This window comes from Bos indicus, chromosome 6 (genome assembly GCF_029378745.1).
Source record: "Bos indicus isolate NIAB-ARS_2022 breed Sahiwal x Tharparkar chromosome 6, NIAB-ARS_B.indTharparkar_mat_pri_1.0, whole genome shotgun sequence".
In the NCBI taxonomy this organism is placed as follows: domain Eukaryota; kingdom Metazoa; phylum Chordata; class Mammalia; order Artiodactyla; family Bovidae; genus Bos; species Bos indicus.
Window position 1 is genome coordinate 81,569,117 of NC_091765.1, and position 17,500 is coordinate 81,586,616.

General features: G+C 36.8%; 1 protein-coding gene across 7 annotated transcripts in view; it reads right to left on the reverse strand.

The window, feature by feature from the left end:
• Positions 1 to 17,500, reverse strand: part of EPHA5 (EPH receptor A5) — a 408,082-nt gene that overhangs the window by 32,299 nt on the left and 358,283 nt on the right. For all 7 annotated transcript variants that reach the window (XM_070791518.1, XM_070791523.1, XM_070791516.1 and 4 more), the window contains 2 exons: positions 2,790 to 2,851; positions 795 to 1,004 (listed from right to left, as the gene is read on the reverse strand). In XM_070791518.1, the coding sequence (XP_070647619.1) occupies positions 795 to 1,004; positions 2,790 to 2,851 (272 nt within the window). The remainder of the gene's footprint in view (positions 1 to 794; positions 1,005 to 2,789; positions 2,852 to 17,500) is intronic.

Genomic DNA, 17,500 nt, shown 5'->3' on the forward strand with positions numbered 1-17,500 from the left:
TGTATATATATATATATATATATATATATATATATATATATACATGAACCCTATATATAGGGTTTATGCTAAAGGACTGATGTTGAAACTGAAACTCCAATACTTTGGCCACCTCATGTGAAAAGTTGACGCACTGGAAAAGACCCTGATGCTGGGAGGGATTGGGGGCAGGAGGAGAAGGGGATGACAGAGGATGAGATGGTTGGATGGCATCACTGACTCGATGGACATGAGTTTGGGTGAACTCCGGGAGATGGTGATGGACAGGGAGGCCTGGTGTGCTGTGATTCACGGGGTCACAAAGAGTCGGACACGACAGAGCGACTGAACTGACTGACTGACTGAAATGCTATACATGTTTATATATTCACATACAAAGCATATTAATATATTCAGATACATAATATGAGCACATATTACATGCATACATATATTATATGTTAATATATGTATATATTTATTACTTTTAATACAGGACATTCTTTAACTTTTACATTTAATACTGTATATGATTTTTATCAGTTGTATCCACTCTGAACCCAAACTTTTTATTTTCAGTATCTGTAGAAAAAAAATAAACAGTTAAGACTCATTACGTGAATACTTAGCTTATCTAAGTTTAATATTTGAATTTTCTGACATCTAACAAGGAAATTATTTGGACTTTTTTAGCCACCCTCTCTGTTTCCTCCCTCTTTCTTCCTATATTGGAGGAACTTCTTTTTCTTTTTAAAATCTTTAAATATTCAATGTCTCCAGCGTAGTATTTCAGAAGGCATTCTGTTAGATCTTACCCTTGTGGTGTAGGCTGCCTCAGGATCATCTTCCAGTACCCTGGAAAGCCCAAAGTCAGACACTTTGCACACAAGGTTACTGTTGATTAAGATGTTTCTGGCAGCAAGGTCTCTATGCACGTAGCCCATGTCAGAAAGGTATTTCATTCCTGCAGCGATGCCTCTCAGCATGCCAACCAGCTGGATCACAGTGAACTGCCCGTCATTTTTCTGTAAAGATTATACAGAAATATTAGTCCTGCAACACCTATCACTGGATCTTCCTTCAATCCTTAAATTAATACATACTACTACCAAATTCATATTGCAATTTCTATCTGAAGGAGAATGGAAAAAAATTAAGCAATAGACAGTAAGCCTGATAACTGTATCAGTTACCAAGTGTATACAAAGTGTCCTCTACTCAGTGAAAGCAGATGAAGGCTTTGAAAACCCTCGACCAAAATCTTATGTATTGCTGCTCTTTTCTGCTTTGTAATTCCTTTCTTAGTCATCAGAAGAGTGTTTTCATCACTCCAATTTAGTGCCTGCCTTGGGTTAACACTGCATATTTTAGAAGTGATTTAAAAGAAGCTGTTTGGATAGGCATATTGGGGTAAAGAAGTGGCCAGAGGAAATAAGTGAGATTCTGCAGTAGCAGATGAGGGAGGGAGGGACTGAGCAATGACCAGGAGAATGTTAGTATTTCTGGGAGGCTTGCGGGCACTGGATTTGGTGTAGACACACCGAATAAGGCTCAACTGATGCTTATTTTGAAATAAAGGAATGATGTGACCTTAAGGGGCTGATAAATAAACGTACAAGAAATTTGGCAGCAGAGTCTGGTAGAGGCAGGAGACTGGAAGGGAAATTTGCCTTACCATTGGACCCCTGTCATATTCTTAGGATGGTAACTAATGCCACTGCTGCTTCACTTTTCTAATCAATGACAGCTGTTGCCATTTGAGGGTGAAAGGTTGCCAGTCTACAGGTTTAATCAGGCCTGCAAACATGTTACATTGTTCAGCACATACTATTTACTAATAAAATGAGTAGCCAAAGTTTAACATTTGGAAAGTTGCGTAGTAAATTATTTTCCTAAAACCCAAAAGATCTAACAACATTGACTACCATCTATTATCACATAATGATTCTTCAAATACAGAAGTACAAGTAGTGGCTGGCCCTCAGGGGAGTTATGAGTCTGTTTGACTCTTTCATTAGTATATGATTTTCACGGATTTTATAGACATTTTCCCTGTTCTGCCTGATATTACGTATTTTGAGAAATTTAAATACTTATATTCTTTAAAAATTTTTTTTCATTGTAATTTATTTACAATCTTGTGTTAGTTTCAGGTGTAAAGTGAACCAGTTATACATATACATATATCTACCCTTTTTTAGATTCTTTTCCCAATAGGCAATTACAGAGTATGAGTAGAGTTTTCTTTCTATACAGTAGATATTCATTAGTTATCTATTTTATATATAATAGCATCTATATCATCAATTTCAATCTGCAAATGTATCTCCCTTTTCCCCCACTGGTGACCATAAGTTTGTTTTCTACATCTGTGACACTATTTCTGTTTTGTAAACAAGCTCATTTATACCATTTTTTATATTGCACATATAAGCAATACCATATAATATTTGTATTTCTCTGTCTAACTTACTTTACAGAGAGTTAAATACTTATAAAAAATTCTCTTTTTCTCCTTTCCTTCATTCCTATCCACCTTCCTTCCTTTCCTCCTTTATTTCTTTGGGGGGAGACACATTAACATACATTAAATAAAACCCTAGAGACATGTAATTTGCATTTGTATAAGTTTCAAGCCAATTTTCAAGCCAAAGTTAATTTTTGTAGTACAATTATCCTGACTCCAGATATTTCTATTTAAAATTTAGCTTTAAATTTTAAATAGAAATATTCTATTTCTATTTCTCCTTCAACATCACAGTCAGTATATAAATAACACTTTCAATGGTTGCATTTATATAAAATCTTACCTTTAAAAATGTATCTAAAGAGCCATTTTCCATATACTCTGTCACAATCATCACTGGTTTACCTGAAAAGAGCACAGTGGTATAAACTGCTGCTTTTTTATTTTGTAGTCTTATCTAGGAAAAGTATGCATACTAAGTCGCTTTTGTCATGTCCAGCTTTTGCATGCTATAGCCCACCAGGCTCCTCTCTCCATGAGATTCTCCAAGCAAGAATACTGGACTGGATTGCCATGCCCTCTTCCAAGGGATCTTCCTGACACAGGGATCAAACCTACATCTTTTGTGTCCACCGGAGTTGGTAGGCAAGTTCTTTATCAGTAGTGCCATCTTTACCTGGAAGTTTTTATTTTTGTGTGCAAATTTTATATATATACATATAAAACATTATATACATATATAATGTTTTATATGTATATATATAAACAGTCCTCTTTGAGTAGCAAGTAAATTCCTGGCATGATGATATCTTAGTATATGCTAAATGCGGTCAGAGAGAAGACAGTATCACAAGAATGATAAAGATTGATATTTAAGATGAAAAAAATTTCAATATCAAAGTCCATTTGTGTAGAAAATGAGTTTAAGGATGAATTTCATTTTAATAGAGGTAATGATATGAAATGTCAAATAATAATATCCAGGAAACACATTCATCTTTCTCACAAGTTAATTAAGTTGCTCAGTCGTGTCCGACTCTTTGCGACCCCATGACCTGCAGCATGCCAAGTCTCCCTGTCCATCACCAACTCCCGGAGTTTACCCAAACTCATGTCCAATGAGTTGGTGATGCCATCCAACCATCTCATCCTTTTTTGTCCTCTTCTCCTCCTGCCTTCAATATTTCCCAACATCAGGGTCTTTTCAAATGAGGCAGCTCTTTGCATGAGGTGGACAAAGTATTGGAGTTTCAATTTCAACATCAGTCCTTCCAATGAACACCCAGAACTGATCTCCTTTAGGATGGACTGGTTGGATCTCCTTGCGGTCGAAGGGACTCTCAAGAGTTGTCTCCAACACCACAGTTCAAAAGCATCAATTCTTTGGTGCTCAGCTTTCTTTATAGTCCAACTCTCACATCCATACATGACTACTGGAAAAACCATAGCCTTGACTAGACAGACCTTTGTTGACAAAAGTTATGTCTCTGCTTTTCAATATGCTGTCTAGATTGGTCATAACTTTCCTTCCAAGGAGTGCCTTTTAATTTCATGGCTGCAATCACCATCTGTAGTGATTTTGCAGCCACAAAAATAAAATCAGCCACTGTTTACCCATCTATTTGCCATAAAGTGATGGGACCGGATGCCATGACCTTCGTTTTCTGAATGTTGAGCTTTAAGCCAACTTTTTCACTCTCCTCTTTCACCTTCATCAAGATGTGATTTAGTTCTTCTTCACTTTCTGTCATAAGGGTGGTGTCATCTGCATACCTGAGGTTATTGATATTTCTCCCAGCAATCTTGATTCCAGCCTGTGCTTCCTCCAGCCCAGCATTTCTCATGATGTACTCTGCATATAAGTTAAATAAGCAGAGTGACTATAGACAGCCTTGACATACTCCTTTTCCTATTTGGAACCAGTCTGTTGTTCCATGTCCAGTTCTAACTGTTGCTTCCTGACCTGCATGCAGATTTCTCAAGAGGCAGGTTAGGTGGTCTGGTATTCCCATCTCTTTCAGAATTTTCCACAGTTTGTTGTGATCCACACAGTCAAAGGCTTTGGCATGGTCAATAAAGCAGAAATAGATATTTTTCTGGAACTCTCTTGCTTTTTTGATGATCCATCAGATGTTGGCAATTTGGAACCAGTCTGCTGTTCCATGTCCAGTTCTAACTGTTGCTTCCTGACCTGCATACAGGTTTCTCAAGAGTTCTAAATAAAAACTTTCATCCAGTCTAACAGCCCTACTGATGATCCCTGGAATATATGTTGCATTTTCCCAAATTTATTTCCATATTCTTGTAATACTTTTACTTTTGGCTACCTCTTTTTTCCCTCTAGGCCACATAGCTACAATCTCTATCAATCCAAATTTTTCCATCCCTCAAAACCCTGTTCTAGTTCCTCTTGCTATCTGGAAACATCTCTTGTAATCCTTGTTCTGATGGATGAGGTCCTCCTCTTTTCACATCTGATATAAAACTGTAGCTGGACAGACTCTGAAGCCACACTGCTTGGCTTTATATCCTAGATTAAACAACTACTATCATATGATCTTAAGCAAATCAATTCTCATCTGTGTACCTCTTCACCTCCAAAATGGGGACACTAATGGCACCTGCCTCACAGAGTTATTGTGAGTATCCCCTAAGTCATATTGCTATCCAATATGTGCCCATAACTTAGAATTTAAATTTACTGTATATCATTATTTTATAAACTTTATCAACTTTGTGCATAAATGTCATTGCTAGATGTAATTTGACCAAGAGAATAGATCACATTTTACCTTCATAAAATTATGGCATTTTGTGTGTAATATGTCTGTGATATAAGATGAAAAATATAAGATCAAAAATATTTGCTATATGAAAAAATACCTAAAACAAGGTTGTTAGTTTTATCACTCCACATTAACCTCACTATATTTTTTAAAATGCCCCTTTATTCTTTAGTAAATGTATACTACATACAATTTTAGTGCTAAATTATACTGAGGTAAGTGGAAAAAGATCTTATGGTATGTCTATTGGTTAATTTTTTATATAATAAGGGAAATGGTGGTGGTGGTGGTTTAGTCGCTAAGTCGTGTCCAACTCTTGCGACGCTATGGACTGTAGTCCACCAGGCTCCTCTGTCCATGAGATTTTCTAGGCAAGAGTACTGGAGCGGAGAAGGCAATGGCACCCACTCCAGTACTCTTGCCTGGAAAATCCATGGACAGAGGACCCTGGTAGGCTGCAGTCCGTGGGGTCGCTAAGAGTCGGACAGGACTGAGCGACTTCACTTTCACTTTTCACTTTCATGCATTGGAAAAGGAAATGGCAACCCACTCCAGTACTCTACCCTGGAAAGTCTCATGGACAGAGGAGCCTGGTGGTGGGCTGCAGTCCATGGAGTCACAAAGAGTCGGACAAGACTGAATCGACTTAGCAATAGCAGTGGATTGCCATTTCCTTCTCCAGGGGATCTTCCCAACCTAGGAATGGAACCCAGGTCTCCTGCATTGCAGGCAGATTCTTTACCGAGTGAGCTATGAGAGAAGTCCACAATAAGGGAAATGAAGCCTATCAATTATGAAATGCACTATAATTAACTTAATGGCATTGTCCAGAAAGGTACCTGTATTTTACTTGAGAAGTGATTCATTCAGGTCATAGAATTAGAACTTTTAAATTTATTCAATCAACATTACCTTGAAGTGCAAACAGATATAAAAAGATAATTACATACAAAAAAGAAGCAACTAGGAAGAAAAAGGAGTTTTCATTCCAAAGTCACTTAAAACTCACTATTTAGTATAATATGGTGTATGTGCGTGTACTAAGTCACTTTAGTCGTATCTCACTTCTTGTGACACTATGGACTGTGGCCTGTAAGGCTCCTCTGTCCATGGGATTCTCCAGACAACGATACTGGAGTGGGTTGCTGTGCCCTCCTCCAGGGTATCTTCCCGACCTTGGAATCGAACATGTTTCTCCTGCATTGCAGGCGGTTTCTTTACCACTGAGCCACCAATAGTTCAGTCTAATTTCTTACTCAGATAATTATCTTCTGTTAAAACACTTCACAGTATTATTCTTTGAATGGAATGTGACAAGTAATACTATAAAGGCAGATTGATTTCTCTCCTCCTCTTTAAAGTTTGTAAAAGTTATAAAAAAAAGTTTGCCTAAAATAATTTATCATATATTTGTAGTATACCTGTTACGTAAAACATCCCATATGTAGAAAATATGCATTAGAGTTGTCATTTGACTTGAACTTTGAAAGTGTCACCATTGTAACAAAAGGTGACAAGGACTTCAGGAAGAAGAGGTAGCCTGTATCTTGTCATGAAAGAGCTTGTCAACTTCAAACACAGCTAGAGGCCTGGATTTTCCTTTTATAATTCAGGAAGTTACAGGACATGAGTTGGGGAACACTGATTTTTAAAATGACTGGAAATACAATACCAGGAAAAAAAAAAAAAGAGGGACTCATGTTGTATTTGTAAATGGCCATGGCAATAAACAAACAAACAAAAAAGATTATAAATGCCTTTTCTCCTTAGGATTACTGTAATCTAAGTTCATAAATTGAGATATGCTCCCAGATTCAGTTCACTTTAGTTTAAATTGCTCAGTCGTAACTGACTCTTTATGAGCCCATGGAACACAGCCCGCCAGGCCTCCCTGTCCATCACCAACTCCTGGAATCTACTCAAATTCATCTCCATTGAGTCGGTGACGCCATCCAACCATCTCATCCTCTGTCGTCCCCTTCTCCTCCTGCCTTCAATCTTTCCCAGCATCAGGGTCTTTTCAAATGAGTCAGTTTTTTGCTCCCAGATTAACTTCATTTTAAGGGCACTGCCACACCCATTCAATGGACCTCAGACAAACTACTAAATAGACCAAATTCTGCTTTGGGTCCTTTGGTCTCATTTTTATATCCTAGGGCTTATTTCTGACTATCATTAATGTTGAAACCCCTTTTCTTTCAAAAGTCCAGAACTAAATAATAACTGTTTTGGCACAGGGACCTACATGTCCAAAGTTCCACCAGCCACAATGCTGGAATATTGAAATGTCCTGCTATACGAGACATCACTCCTTCATCTGTCTGATTTCTGGAATTCAGAAGTACTCAGAGATGAAGCTGAGTAGGCATACAAAAGGGACATGCAGGTAACCCTGTCTTCAGCTTTTTATCAAGCAGTATGGAAGTATTTTTAAAAATTATATGTATTAGCACCAAAGAGTGTGTACTTACTGAACACCAGCTCTGAACAAACTAGAAAAAGGTCTACGTTTTCAGGAATCAGCCTGTGTTTCAGGAATCTGCCCTGTGAAGCTCTTTGTCTTTCATTTACAGAAATCTGCTGAGGGTGTTGTCAGAGTTTAACTGGAACTGGAAGAACTGAATTCCAGCAGATATTCAAGGGATATAGTTGAAACTTCCTTTCATCAGCACCTCTCAGTCCCTACCATGCGAGAAGAACCGAATTCCAGCAGATATCCAAGGGATGTAGTCAAAGCTTTCTTTCATCAGCACCTCAGTCCCTACCATGTGAGCAGATGCCTTGTCCATCAAAGTGAAGACTTTGTCAATATCTACCTTTACCTCCTCTACCCCAAGTCTTTTATGATTACAGTACCACCCCTATATTACTACAACACAAACTTCAGTTTCCTTCTGTTCTCTTTTTCTAGAATTTCTTCTTTGCATCTATCCTCTAATTTTTTAGACTCTCTTCTTACAGTTATGGGTTAGTGTAAATATTTATTATGGCTCTCCCAAGGTCTCCTGAGCAGGAGTTGGATAAATCTTTATGTAAAAAATCTCTTTCTTAGGCAAATTTGTTCCTTAAATTCAACCCAAGTTCACTGAGCTTAGATGAAAGAATTCACAATCTAAAGAGAATGAACTGATCATAAACCTTACTGTTATTAAATAGTATATATTTGGAAACAAAAAAATGGTTACTTTTTTAGGGAGTTAGGCACCTGGTTTCTATCCTATAAGGTTTTTCTGGGGTTCATCACCTAATTTTAAAAGTCAGATACATTATTTATGACGGTGTAGGTTGTATTTTCAATAGCAAAAGTGTTATTTGAAAAATATGATAGGGACCTAAAATGCCTCTCATATTTCAGAAAATGCTGCTGCTGCTGCTAAGTCACTTCAGTTGTGTCCAACTCTGTGTGACCCCATAGACAGCAGCCCACCAGGCTCCGCTGTCCCTGGGATTCTCCAGGCAAGAACACTGGAGTGGGTTGCCATTTCCTCCTCCAATGCATGAAAGTTAAAAGTGAAAGTGAAATCGCTCAGTCATGTCCGACTCTTCACGACCCCATGGACTGCAGCCTACCAGGCTCCACCGTCCATGGGATTCTCCAGGCAAGAGTACTGGAGTGGGTTGCCATTGCCTTCTCGGTCAGAAAATGGGGAAAAGCAATAAAAATGCATATTTGCAAATAAGCATGCCCTTCTTTTGTTGACAAGAATAAGAAAATTCATGAACCATCCGATTATTTTTTATATTTGAGCCATTTTAATGATAATTATATTTAGTTTGGCTTATGTTTTGTCTCAGTTCCTGCTAGCCTGCAAAGATGACATAGTAATAATTAATGTGGCTTACTCTAACCATTGTAAACTCAATAAAATGGTATAAATCATTTTCCATTATCCAGTTGAAGTACAAAGAGTAGATTTGCCAATAATTTTGAAAGCATATTATAAAAAATCAATATAAAAAGAGCTCATAAAGCATGTTAAAACATGATTTTAATCTGAGAGTGGAGTTTTTATATTACTTTATGTTATTTACTAAGGACCCAGTTCAGGCAGAGTCTAAGCAGTAATAGAAACAGATTATTCGAGGAATTTGCCTAGGTCATATTTTATCATTTTGTATTGATAATCATAAAACAGCTATAGTTGATTGACTTATGGAGCATCCACTTCTTACAAGTCATGATATTAATTTTAACTGTCATCAAGATTGTGTAACACTGATATTACAAATGACTCTTTTAAGAGAGAAAAGTGTGGCTTAAAAAGATTCAATATATTATCTGAGTTGATTAGTGCAAGTTATAAAAAACAAAGCTGGGAATCAAATTCAGGTCTACCTATGAAAGCTGTTTTCCTTCCCTCCACACTATGATGCCTATAATTTCCAAATTTATTTTACATTTCATTTTAAAACTTAAAAGATAGTCTTTTGTGTTATATTAATTTTGATAATAATGACTGTGCCACACCATCCGGCTCATGCATAAACGGTAGATCCAGTGGGAATGCAGTTGCTCTCAATAAATAACATATTCTTACAAACAATCATTACTTATGGATGCTCCAAGCATTTGGCAGTGTTCAATAGTGAAGTGGATAGGTCTTGGGTTCTATAGTACTTATGTGAAGAATCTAAAGTGTTCAAACCCATAGAAAAATAAAGCAGAATGGTGGCTGCCAGTGCCTTGGGAAGGGAAAGGGGGGATTTCTGTTTCATGGGTATGTAGTTTCAATTATGCGAGACAAGAAGTTTCTAGAAATTAGCCATACCACATTGTGCTTACAATGAACAAAACTGTACTGTGTAATCTTCACCTAAAATTTTAATAGGGTAGATATCATGATATGTGGGTTTCTCTCGTCACAATAAAACTAAACTTCTGCTGCCTTACTGATGTTTTTTTGTTGCTCATGTCCAACAAAATTCAAGAAAGGAGATAACACATCATTTCTTTTAAAGCAGTTTCTCTTCATAAGCTATCTCAAAATTAGGTTAAACAAACTTTGGGGAATGTTGACTTAGCCCTTGTTTTTCAGAGCATGGCCCTTGACAAGTGGTATAGCTATCACCCAAGAAAGAGCCTGTTAGAAATGCAAAATCTCAGAGCCCAAACCAATCTATGTAAACAGATTCTGCATTCTAGCAATATCTTCAGAGGCACATTATATTTTGAGAAACACTGAAATAGGCCGCATCACAAGAGTTGTAGCTAAATCCAGGCTTATTCTTTTATTTGCATTGATACTAACCTGCTTTTCTGAAACCAGGAGTGCATCAGGAAACACAATGTATCATTTAAGGAAATAAGGGAGCATTTAATTTAGAAACATCATAATTCACTGGAAAACAGCTGTCACTTGGTTTCTCTTAGAAACATTTTACAAGATTTGTAAATAATTAAAAGTAAGCCTATGCTTATAGTGGTGCAGCTGGTAAAGAATCTGCCTGTAATGTAGAAGACAGAGGTTCAATCCTTGGGTAGGGAAAATCCTCAGAAGAAGGAAATGGCAACCCATTCAAGTATTCTTGCATGGAAAATCCCATGGACAGAGGATCCTGGTGGGCTACAATCCATGGGGTGGCAAAGAGTTGGACACGACTGAATGTCTGAGTATATTATTATATTTCTATATCTGTAGTTTTATTTTGCTATGCCATTCTATATATTTGGCTGGTATTTCATTTACTGCATTAATACTTGTAGCTTCTTGAAATTACTTTTATTTTTATTCCAAGGGAAGCTTGGAATAACAAATATCACAATTCAATTATTAATGGTCAACCAGAAAATGGGATTTTGTGCTTGTAGTAGGAATAGATAATGCTTATTAAGAAGTGGAGTGGGAAGGGAGGAGTTCGTATGGGGCAATCAGAACTTAGCAGGGCACTGAGATTAATTCCACTTGTAAAATTATGCAATTTTAATTTTGGGAAAGATTATAAAATCAAAAACCTCTATACCTTACCTGAAACAGGAGCATGGAAAAGCTAAATGTTTCTATTAAGTAGAAATTTCAGGCTTTCCATAATATCCTCTTTTATTTCAGATTGTTTACATTGATATAAACTTTTTCATTAGCTGCTCATTTATCAAGTTAAAAATGAGTCAGAACGTCTCTGACATTAGTGAAGGTGGATAATTACTTGTGAACTCAGAGATTATCAACTTTGTTACAGGAGCTGAGGAATCTAAGAATTAAAATTGTGACAGCTTTCTTTTATTAATAATGAAATTGACTTTAAATCACAAGGTTTGATTTACTAATAGTCAATCTTTGAGCCAGGAAATCTTTCTTTCTACAGTTATCTATCTTTCTGGTGAGTAAGATTTAGCTTTTATCAGAGACAGCACTTGGAGAAGGAAATGGCAACCCATTCCAGTATTCTTCCCTAGAGAATCCTGTGGACAGAGGAGCCTGGTGGGCTGCTGTCCATGGGGTTGCACAGAGTCAGACACGATTGAAGTGACTTAACACGCATACATGCATTGGAGAAGGAAATGGCAACCCACTGCAATATTCTTGCCTGGAGAATCCCAGGGACAGACGAGCCTGGTGGGCTGTCGTCTATGGGGTCGCACAGAGTCAGACAGGACTGAAGTGACTTAGCAGCAGCAGCAGCAGAGACAGCACTTGTAAATATTTAATAAATATTTTGTTTATTTATTATACCTCTCTATGCCGTCATAATGCAAAACAAGTATCTGGGGGCAGTATGTTGTAGAAAGAAGAACCTGCAAGGCTTGGAACTTGCAAAGAACATTCATGAAAGGACAGGGAATGAATGAGAGGAGTCTGGTAAAGAGCTTAATTTGAAGATGTAATAGAATAATAGATGTCTGGCATCCATTCTACTTCAGTGTTAAATTTGTTTATTTCCATCATGGTTTATCCTGATAATGGCTCATAGAATTGTTTCCTTTTGTGAAACGGAAGATGTAAAATCGAAGCATACTCATACTGCAAACATCTTCATTTATACTTTCAGAGTCCAATCTTATACAACTGGATACTTATAAGCCTCTCAAAAGTAACTTGTCCACAATGGAACTACTGATTACCAACCACAGTCTTGCTCCTCCTGCAGCTTTCCCCATAAATGGCAATTCCTTTCTTTAAGGGACTCAGGACAACAGTAATTTAAAATTATCATCAAGTCTTCTCTTTATCTCACATTCCACATCTAATTCACAAGAAGCTTTCCTGTGATTGCCTTCAAAACATCTATAGAATTCAACTACTACTCACCATCTTGTTAGATTACTACCCTGATCTAACCCTAATGAGAAGTGAATGACAGTAGTCTCCTCACTCTCTTTCCATTTCAACACTGACTTCTACCATCTTTATTCAACACAGCATCCTGACTAATCCTATTAAGGTAGAAATAAGATTCCATCACATCTTGGCTCCAAAGCTCAGATTAAGAGACAGTCTTTGCAGGGACCATCTAAGCTCCTATTACATCTTCAAATTAAGCTTCCACCAGACTCCTCTCATTCATTCCATTGTAGCAACATTGGCCCTGTGGTCTCTTGAGCATTCTATTCAAGTTTCATTCAAGCCTTGCAGGTCCTTCTTCCTATACTACACTGTCCTCAGATACCTCTAAGGCCGACACCTTCAATTGATTAGACAGATCAATTGATTAGACAGATTCATTATTAGACAGATCTTTCTCTAAAATAGAAACCAACAACTCTCAATAGAAACAATCCATAATCTCCTAATTTAGCGCTACTTTTTTTCATTTAATGTATCGTAAATGTATTTGTTCAATTAGTTTCTGTCTCTCCAACTCAAAGGTAAGCTCCATAAAGGCAGGAAATCAGTTTGTTTAATCTCCACTGTATCCTACTGATTAATAAGAACAGACATTTAGTAGGTGATCAATTAATACCTTTTGAATAAATAAATGTTTCTTGTCACGTGTGTAGTGAATAATGATATATGAAGTTAGTAATGTACACTGCTTAAGAGTTTGGATTTTGGAGTCATATAGAATCATTTTTAAATCTGGTATTGTCCTATGTTATATTTATGATACCAGATAAGGTATTTGACCTCTTTAAGGTTAAATTTTCCTATCTGTAAGTTGAGAACAAATATTATCTTCAGGATAGCATTGTTGTGCACATTAAAGGAGATAATATGTAAAAAGCATTAACATACCACATTCTTAAAGTAATGTTAATGATAAGTAGTGGTTATATCCTTGGATTGGGAAGATCCCCTGGAGAATGAAATGGAAACCCACTCCAGTATGCCTCCCTGGGAAATTCCATGGACAGAGGAGCCTGGGGGGCTACAGTCCATGAGGTCTCTAAAGAGTCAGACACGACTTAGCAGCTAAACAGCAACAATATCCTTTACTTTGAACCTATGTGTGTCTTTAGCTCTGAAATATATGTGTGTGTAGTGGTTATAACTGCTATATGCAAGGTCTTGTGAAAAGATTCTCATGCACTTTCCTTTGTATGCCTTTTACCTTTTTCCCTAAAACACTCATGGTTTTATAGAACAAAGTTATTTAAATTAAAATACAAACTTTATATCACTTTAACTCATTTAAAATTTTTAGATAACTGCAATTTAGTCATTGAGTCATTTAATATTATTCATTTTTTTTAAACTTATTTTATTGATTTATTTTTGGTTGTGCTGGGATTTGTTGCTGCACAGGTTTTTCTCTAGTTGAGTTTTCAGTGAGTGTGGATTAGTCTCTAATTGCGATGTATGAGCTTCTCATTTCAATGGCTTCTCTTGTTGTGGACATGCTCTAGGGTGCAGTTTCAGCCTAGCTCCCAGGCTCTAGAGCACAGATTAGTAGTTGTGCCACATGGACTTAGTTGTCCCGTGGCATGTGGGATCATCTCAGATCAAGGATTGAACTCAAGTCTCCTGCATTGGCAGACAGATTTTTTACCACTGAGCCATCAGGGAAGCCTAATCAATCCTGTCTTTTTAAAAAAAAAGGGTTAAGATTACCTAATGTGTCTGGTCCTATGACAGACACTAGAGACACTGTAAACACATATCAATTTCAAGAAGCTCATCATGTAGTAGGATAGTATATGTATAGAGAGATAACTATGATATAATGGGCAGCAGATACATGCAACTAGAATTTGTAAGATTGTCTCTGGCTGAGAATTCATTCATTCAACAAATACATGGAATCCTACATGTGCTGAGTACCGATCTAGAAACGGGTGCATGCGTGCTCAGTTGCTCAGCTGTCCGACTGTTTGCAACCCTATAGACTGTAGCCTGCCATGCTCCTCTGTCCATAGGATTTTTCAGGCAAGAATACTGGAGTGGATTGCCATTTCCTCCTCCAGGGTATCTTTCCAACCCAGGGACTGAACCTGCATCTCCTTTATTGTAGGTGGATTCTTTATTTACTGAGACACTGGGGAAGCCCTGATCTAGCAACCTGGAGGTGAGCAAATAAAACACATGTAGAGCTCGGATGCTTTATTGAGTAGCTTACTCTATGCAAGGCAGACAGTGAGGACAGAAGGGAAAATTAAGATAAATCATGCTGGTCTCATGGAGAATGTCATATTTGAATAATCTTAAAGGTCAAGTAGAGCTGAGGAAAATGGAGAGGACATGCTAAGGCTGAATGAAGTATCACCAAGGGGAAGAACAAGAACTAGGTAGAAATTTCTGGAAAAAGAAATAGTGTATAATGGAGATATGATCAAATTATATCAAGTATCAAAATATATGTATTCTGCTTGATTTGTTTGCTCCTGGTGATGAAGCAGGAGAGGAAAGTGATTTTGTGAAATGTATGAAATGGACTAATGTCCATTGGAAAATACCAAAATGGCAAGACTAGTTTGAAGACTGTTGGAATAGCCCTGGGTAATATATAATAAAGGCCTATAAAATAAAATGGACTTCATACGATAGAAAATACTATATTTGAAAGATAATTACAAATTTATATAATAAGTCAGAATTGTCCTACAATTTAAACAATTAATTGTCATTGAATGTGCTATCTCCTCAGACACAGAAAGAAAAATAGGGAGAAATTTCTTTCATTGTTCTCTAGCATTTTGTTTAAAATTACTAATTTTACAGGAAAACTAAAATATAACTAGCTTCCCTGGTGGCTCAGACAGTACAGAATCTGGCTACAATGTGGGTAACTGGGGTTGACCCCTGGGTCAGGAAGATCCCCTAATGGCAGGCAACCTACTCCAGTATTCTTGCCTGGAGAATTTCATGGACAGCCAGGCTACAGTTCATGGGATCACAAGGAGTCGGACATGACTGAGTGACTAACTCACACACACACACACACACACACAACTATGAATAATTCTAAGACTTAATTGAAATATTTATTCAATTTTGATAATATTTCCATGGGTGAGAAAAATAAATCTGAGAACAAAGAATGCTACAGTGGATAAATTATAATTTCCCTCTTAAATTTTGTTTCCTGAATCTATTTAAATAGTAAAAGCAGGCTCCATGTACATTATATTAAAGCATCTTGCATTGTGAATAAGTCAATTAAGCCAGGAACTGTGGGTTTTTACATCATTTGTCATAAAGCCTCTGTAGAATATATATCTGTTTATGATGTGGCCTGTTTAACAACAAATCACAGAAGGAATCTGAATGAGAGCCCATGTTTCTAGCAGGTGGGGTAGTAATACAGGAAAGAAGGTTCATGATGGCACCACCCTGAGCCGTGCTACTTCAGGCTCCCCACCTTTGCTTCAATCAGAAAAATCACAAGATTTAGTTGCACTTATGTCTCATTATCTGTGTGTTGCAGGTTGAGAATAATTGCTGAATAAATTAGCATCAGATCAGAGAGCATGAAATTAAGGACACAAATAAAGTGAGTTGCAACATGGTAAATTAAAAACAAGTTGAAGACTTTCTAGGTTGAATATCAAGAGCTACATTTATTAAGGGGAAACAGTTTCAACTCATATAGAAGAAATAAGACAAAGAAATATTTTAAATATTTACATTTTGCTTTACACATATGTGTAGCTTCATGGCAGCAACATCAAAGAGAATACTTGATTAGAATATTGGAAATGTTAAGTCTGTATTTTCAACCACAGTCCTGGTTTTTTAAACTAGACTTTACAGAATTTAAAGATGATCATTTGTTGATGATGACATTTGCTTTCAAAAACAAAGGTCTCAAATGCATATAAAATTGTATATGACAAATTCACTTGTCTTACTTTGAGAAGTTTAGTTGTCTTTTATTGTCTCAGCAAGGACCATTCACATAAAACAAGTTCTGTAATAAATTAAGGGTCTATAAAAGTAGGTGAATATTAGTTTTAATAATTTTTGGATCTTGTCTAGTATTATCTGATGGTTTCCCTAATGGCTCAGATGTTAAAGAATCTGCCTGCAGTGCAGGAGACCTGGGTTCAATCCCTGGGTTGGGAAGATCCCCTGGGAAGGGAATAGCAACCCACTCCAGTATTCTTGCCTGGAGAATTCCACGGACAGTGGAGTCTGGTGGACTACAGTTCATGGGATCACAAAGAGTCGGACACAACTGAGTGACTAACACTATTATTATCTGATGCATTTACTTAAATAGATTAAAATAAATACTTATTCACTAATACAATTATCTTCAATTTTATTCACACACACAAACATATCTTAACTTCATCTGCATAAAATTTATATAAGGTAGGTATGATTTTTTCTTTCGTGTGACATTGAGGCTCAAAGTTTTAACTAAAGTGGCATGGATTGGTTCAGGTTTAAGTGTAATGGATTAACATAAATATTTAGGATGTTTCTGCTTCTTCAAGGAGCAAATATTTTTAGCCAGGGAGCTAAAAATATATATGCAAGAGAGAAAAAAAATAAATAAAAGATCTGAATAAGAGGTTTGGACCCAGTAAGGAACACTGCAGAAATTTACAAAAATCCTTACATTAGCACAGTGTTAAAAAGAAGAAGAGATTATTTCAGGGTTAAGTGATGAGGAATTATTTTGTGGAGGTGGTGATGGAATTTGAATAAGGTTTTGAAGGAACTGCAAAGGTAGTTAGGTTTCAGAGAAAGAGGCAATGTAGACAGGGTAACATATCAATTAAAATGGATTAGTAATGACATGGATATGGAGAATTTCAGAGCATAGGAAGAGAGATAAATGGAAAAGTAATAACCATGTATTTATTAATTACCTGCTCTGTGTCATGCCCATTTAAACGTTACTTGTATTAATTCAAGTCACCTTCACAACATCACTATGAGGCATT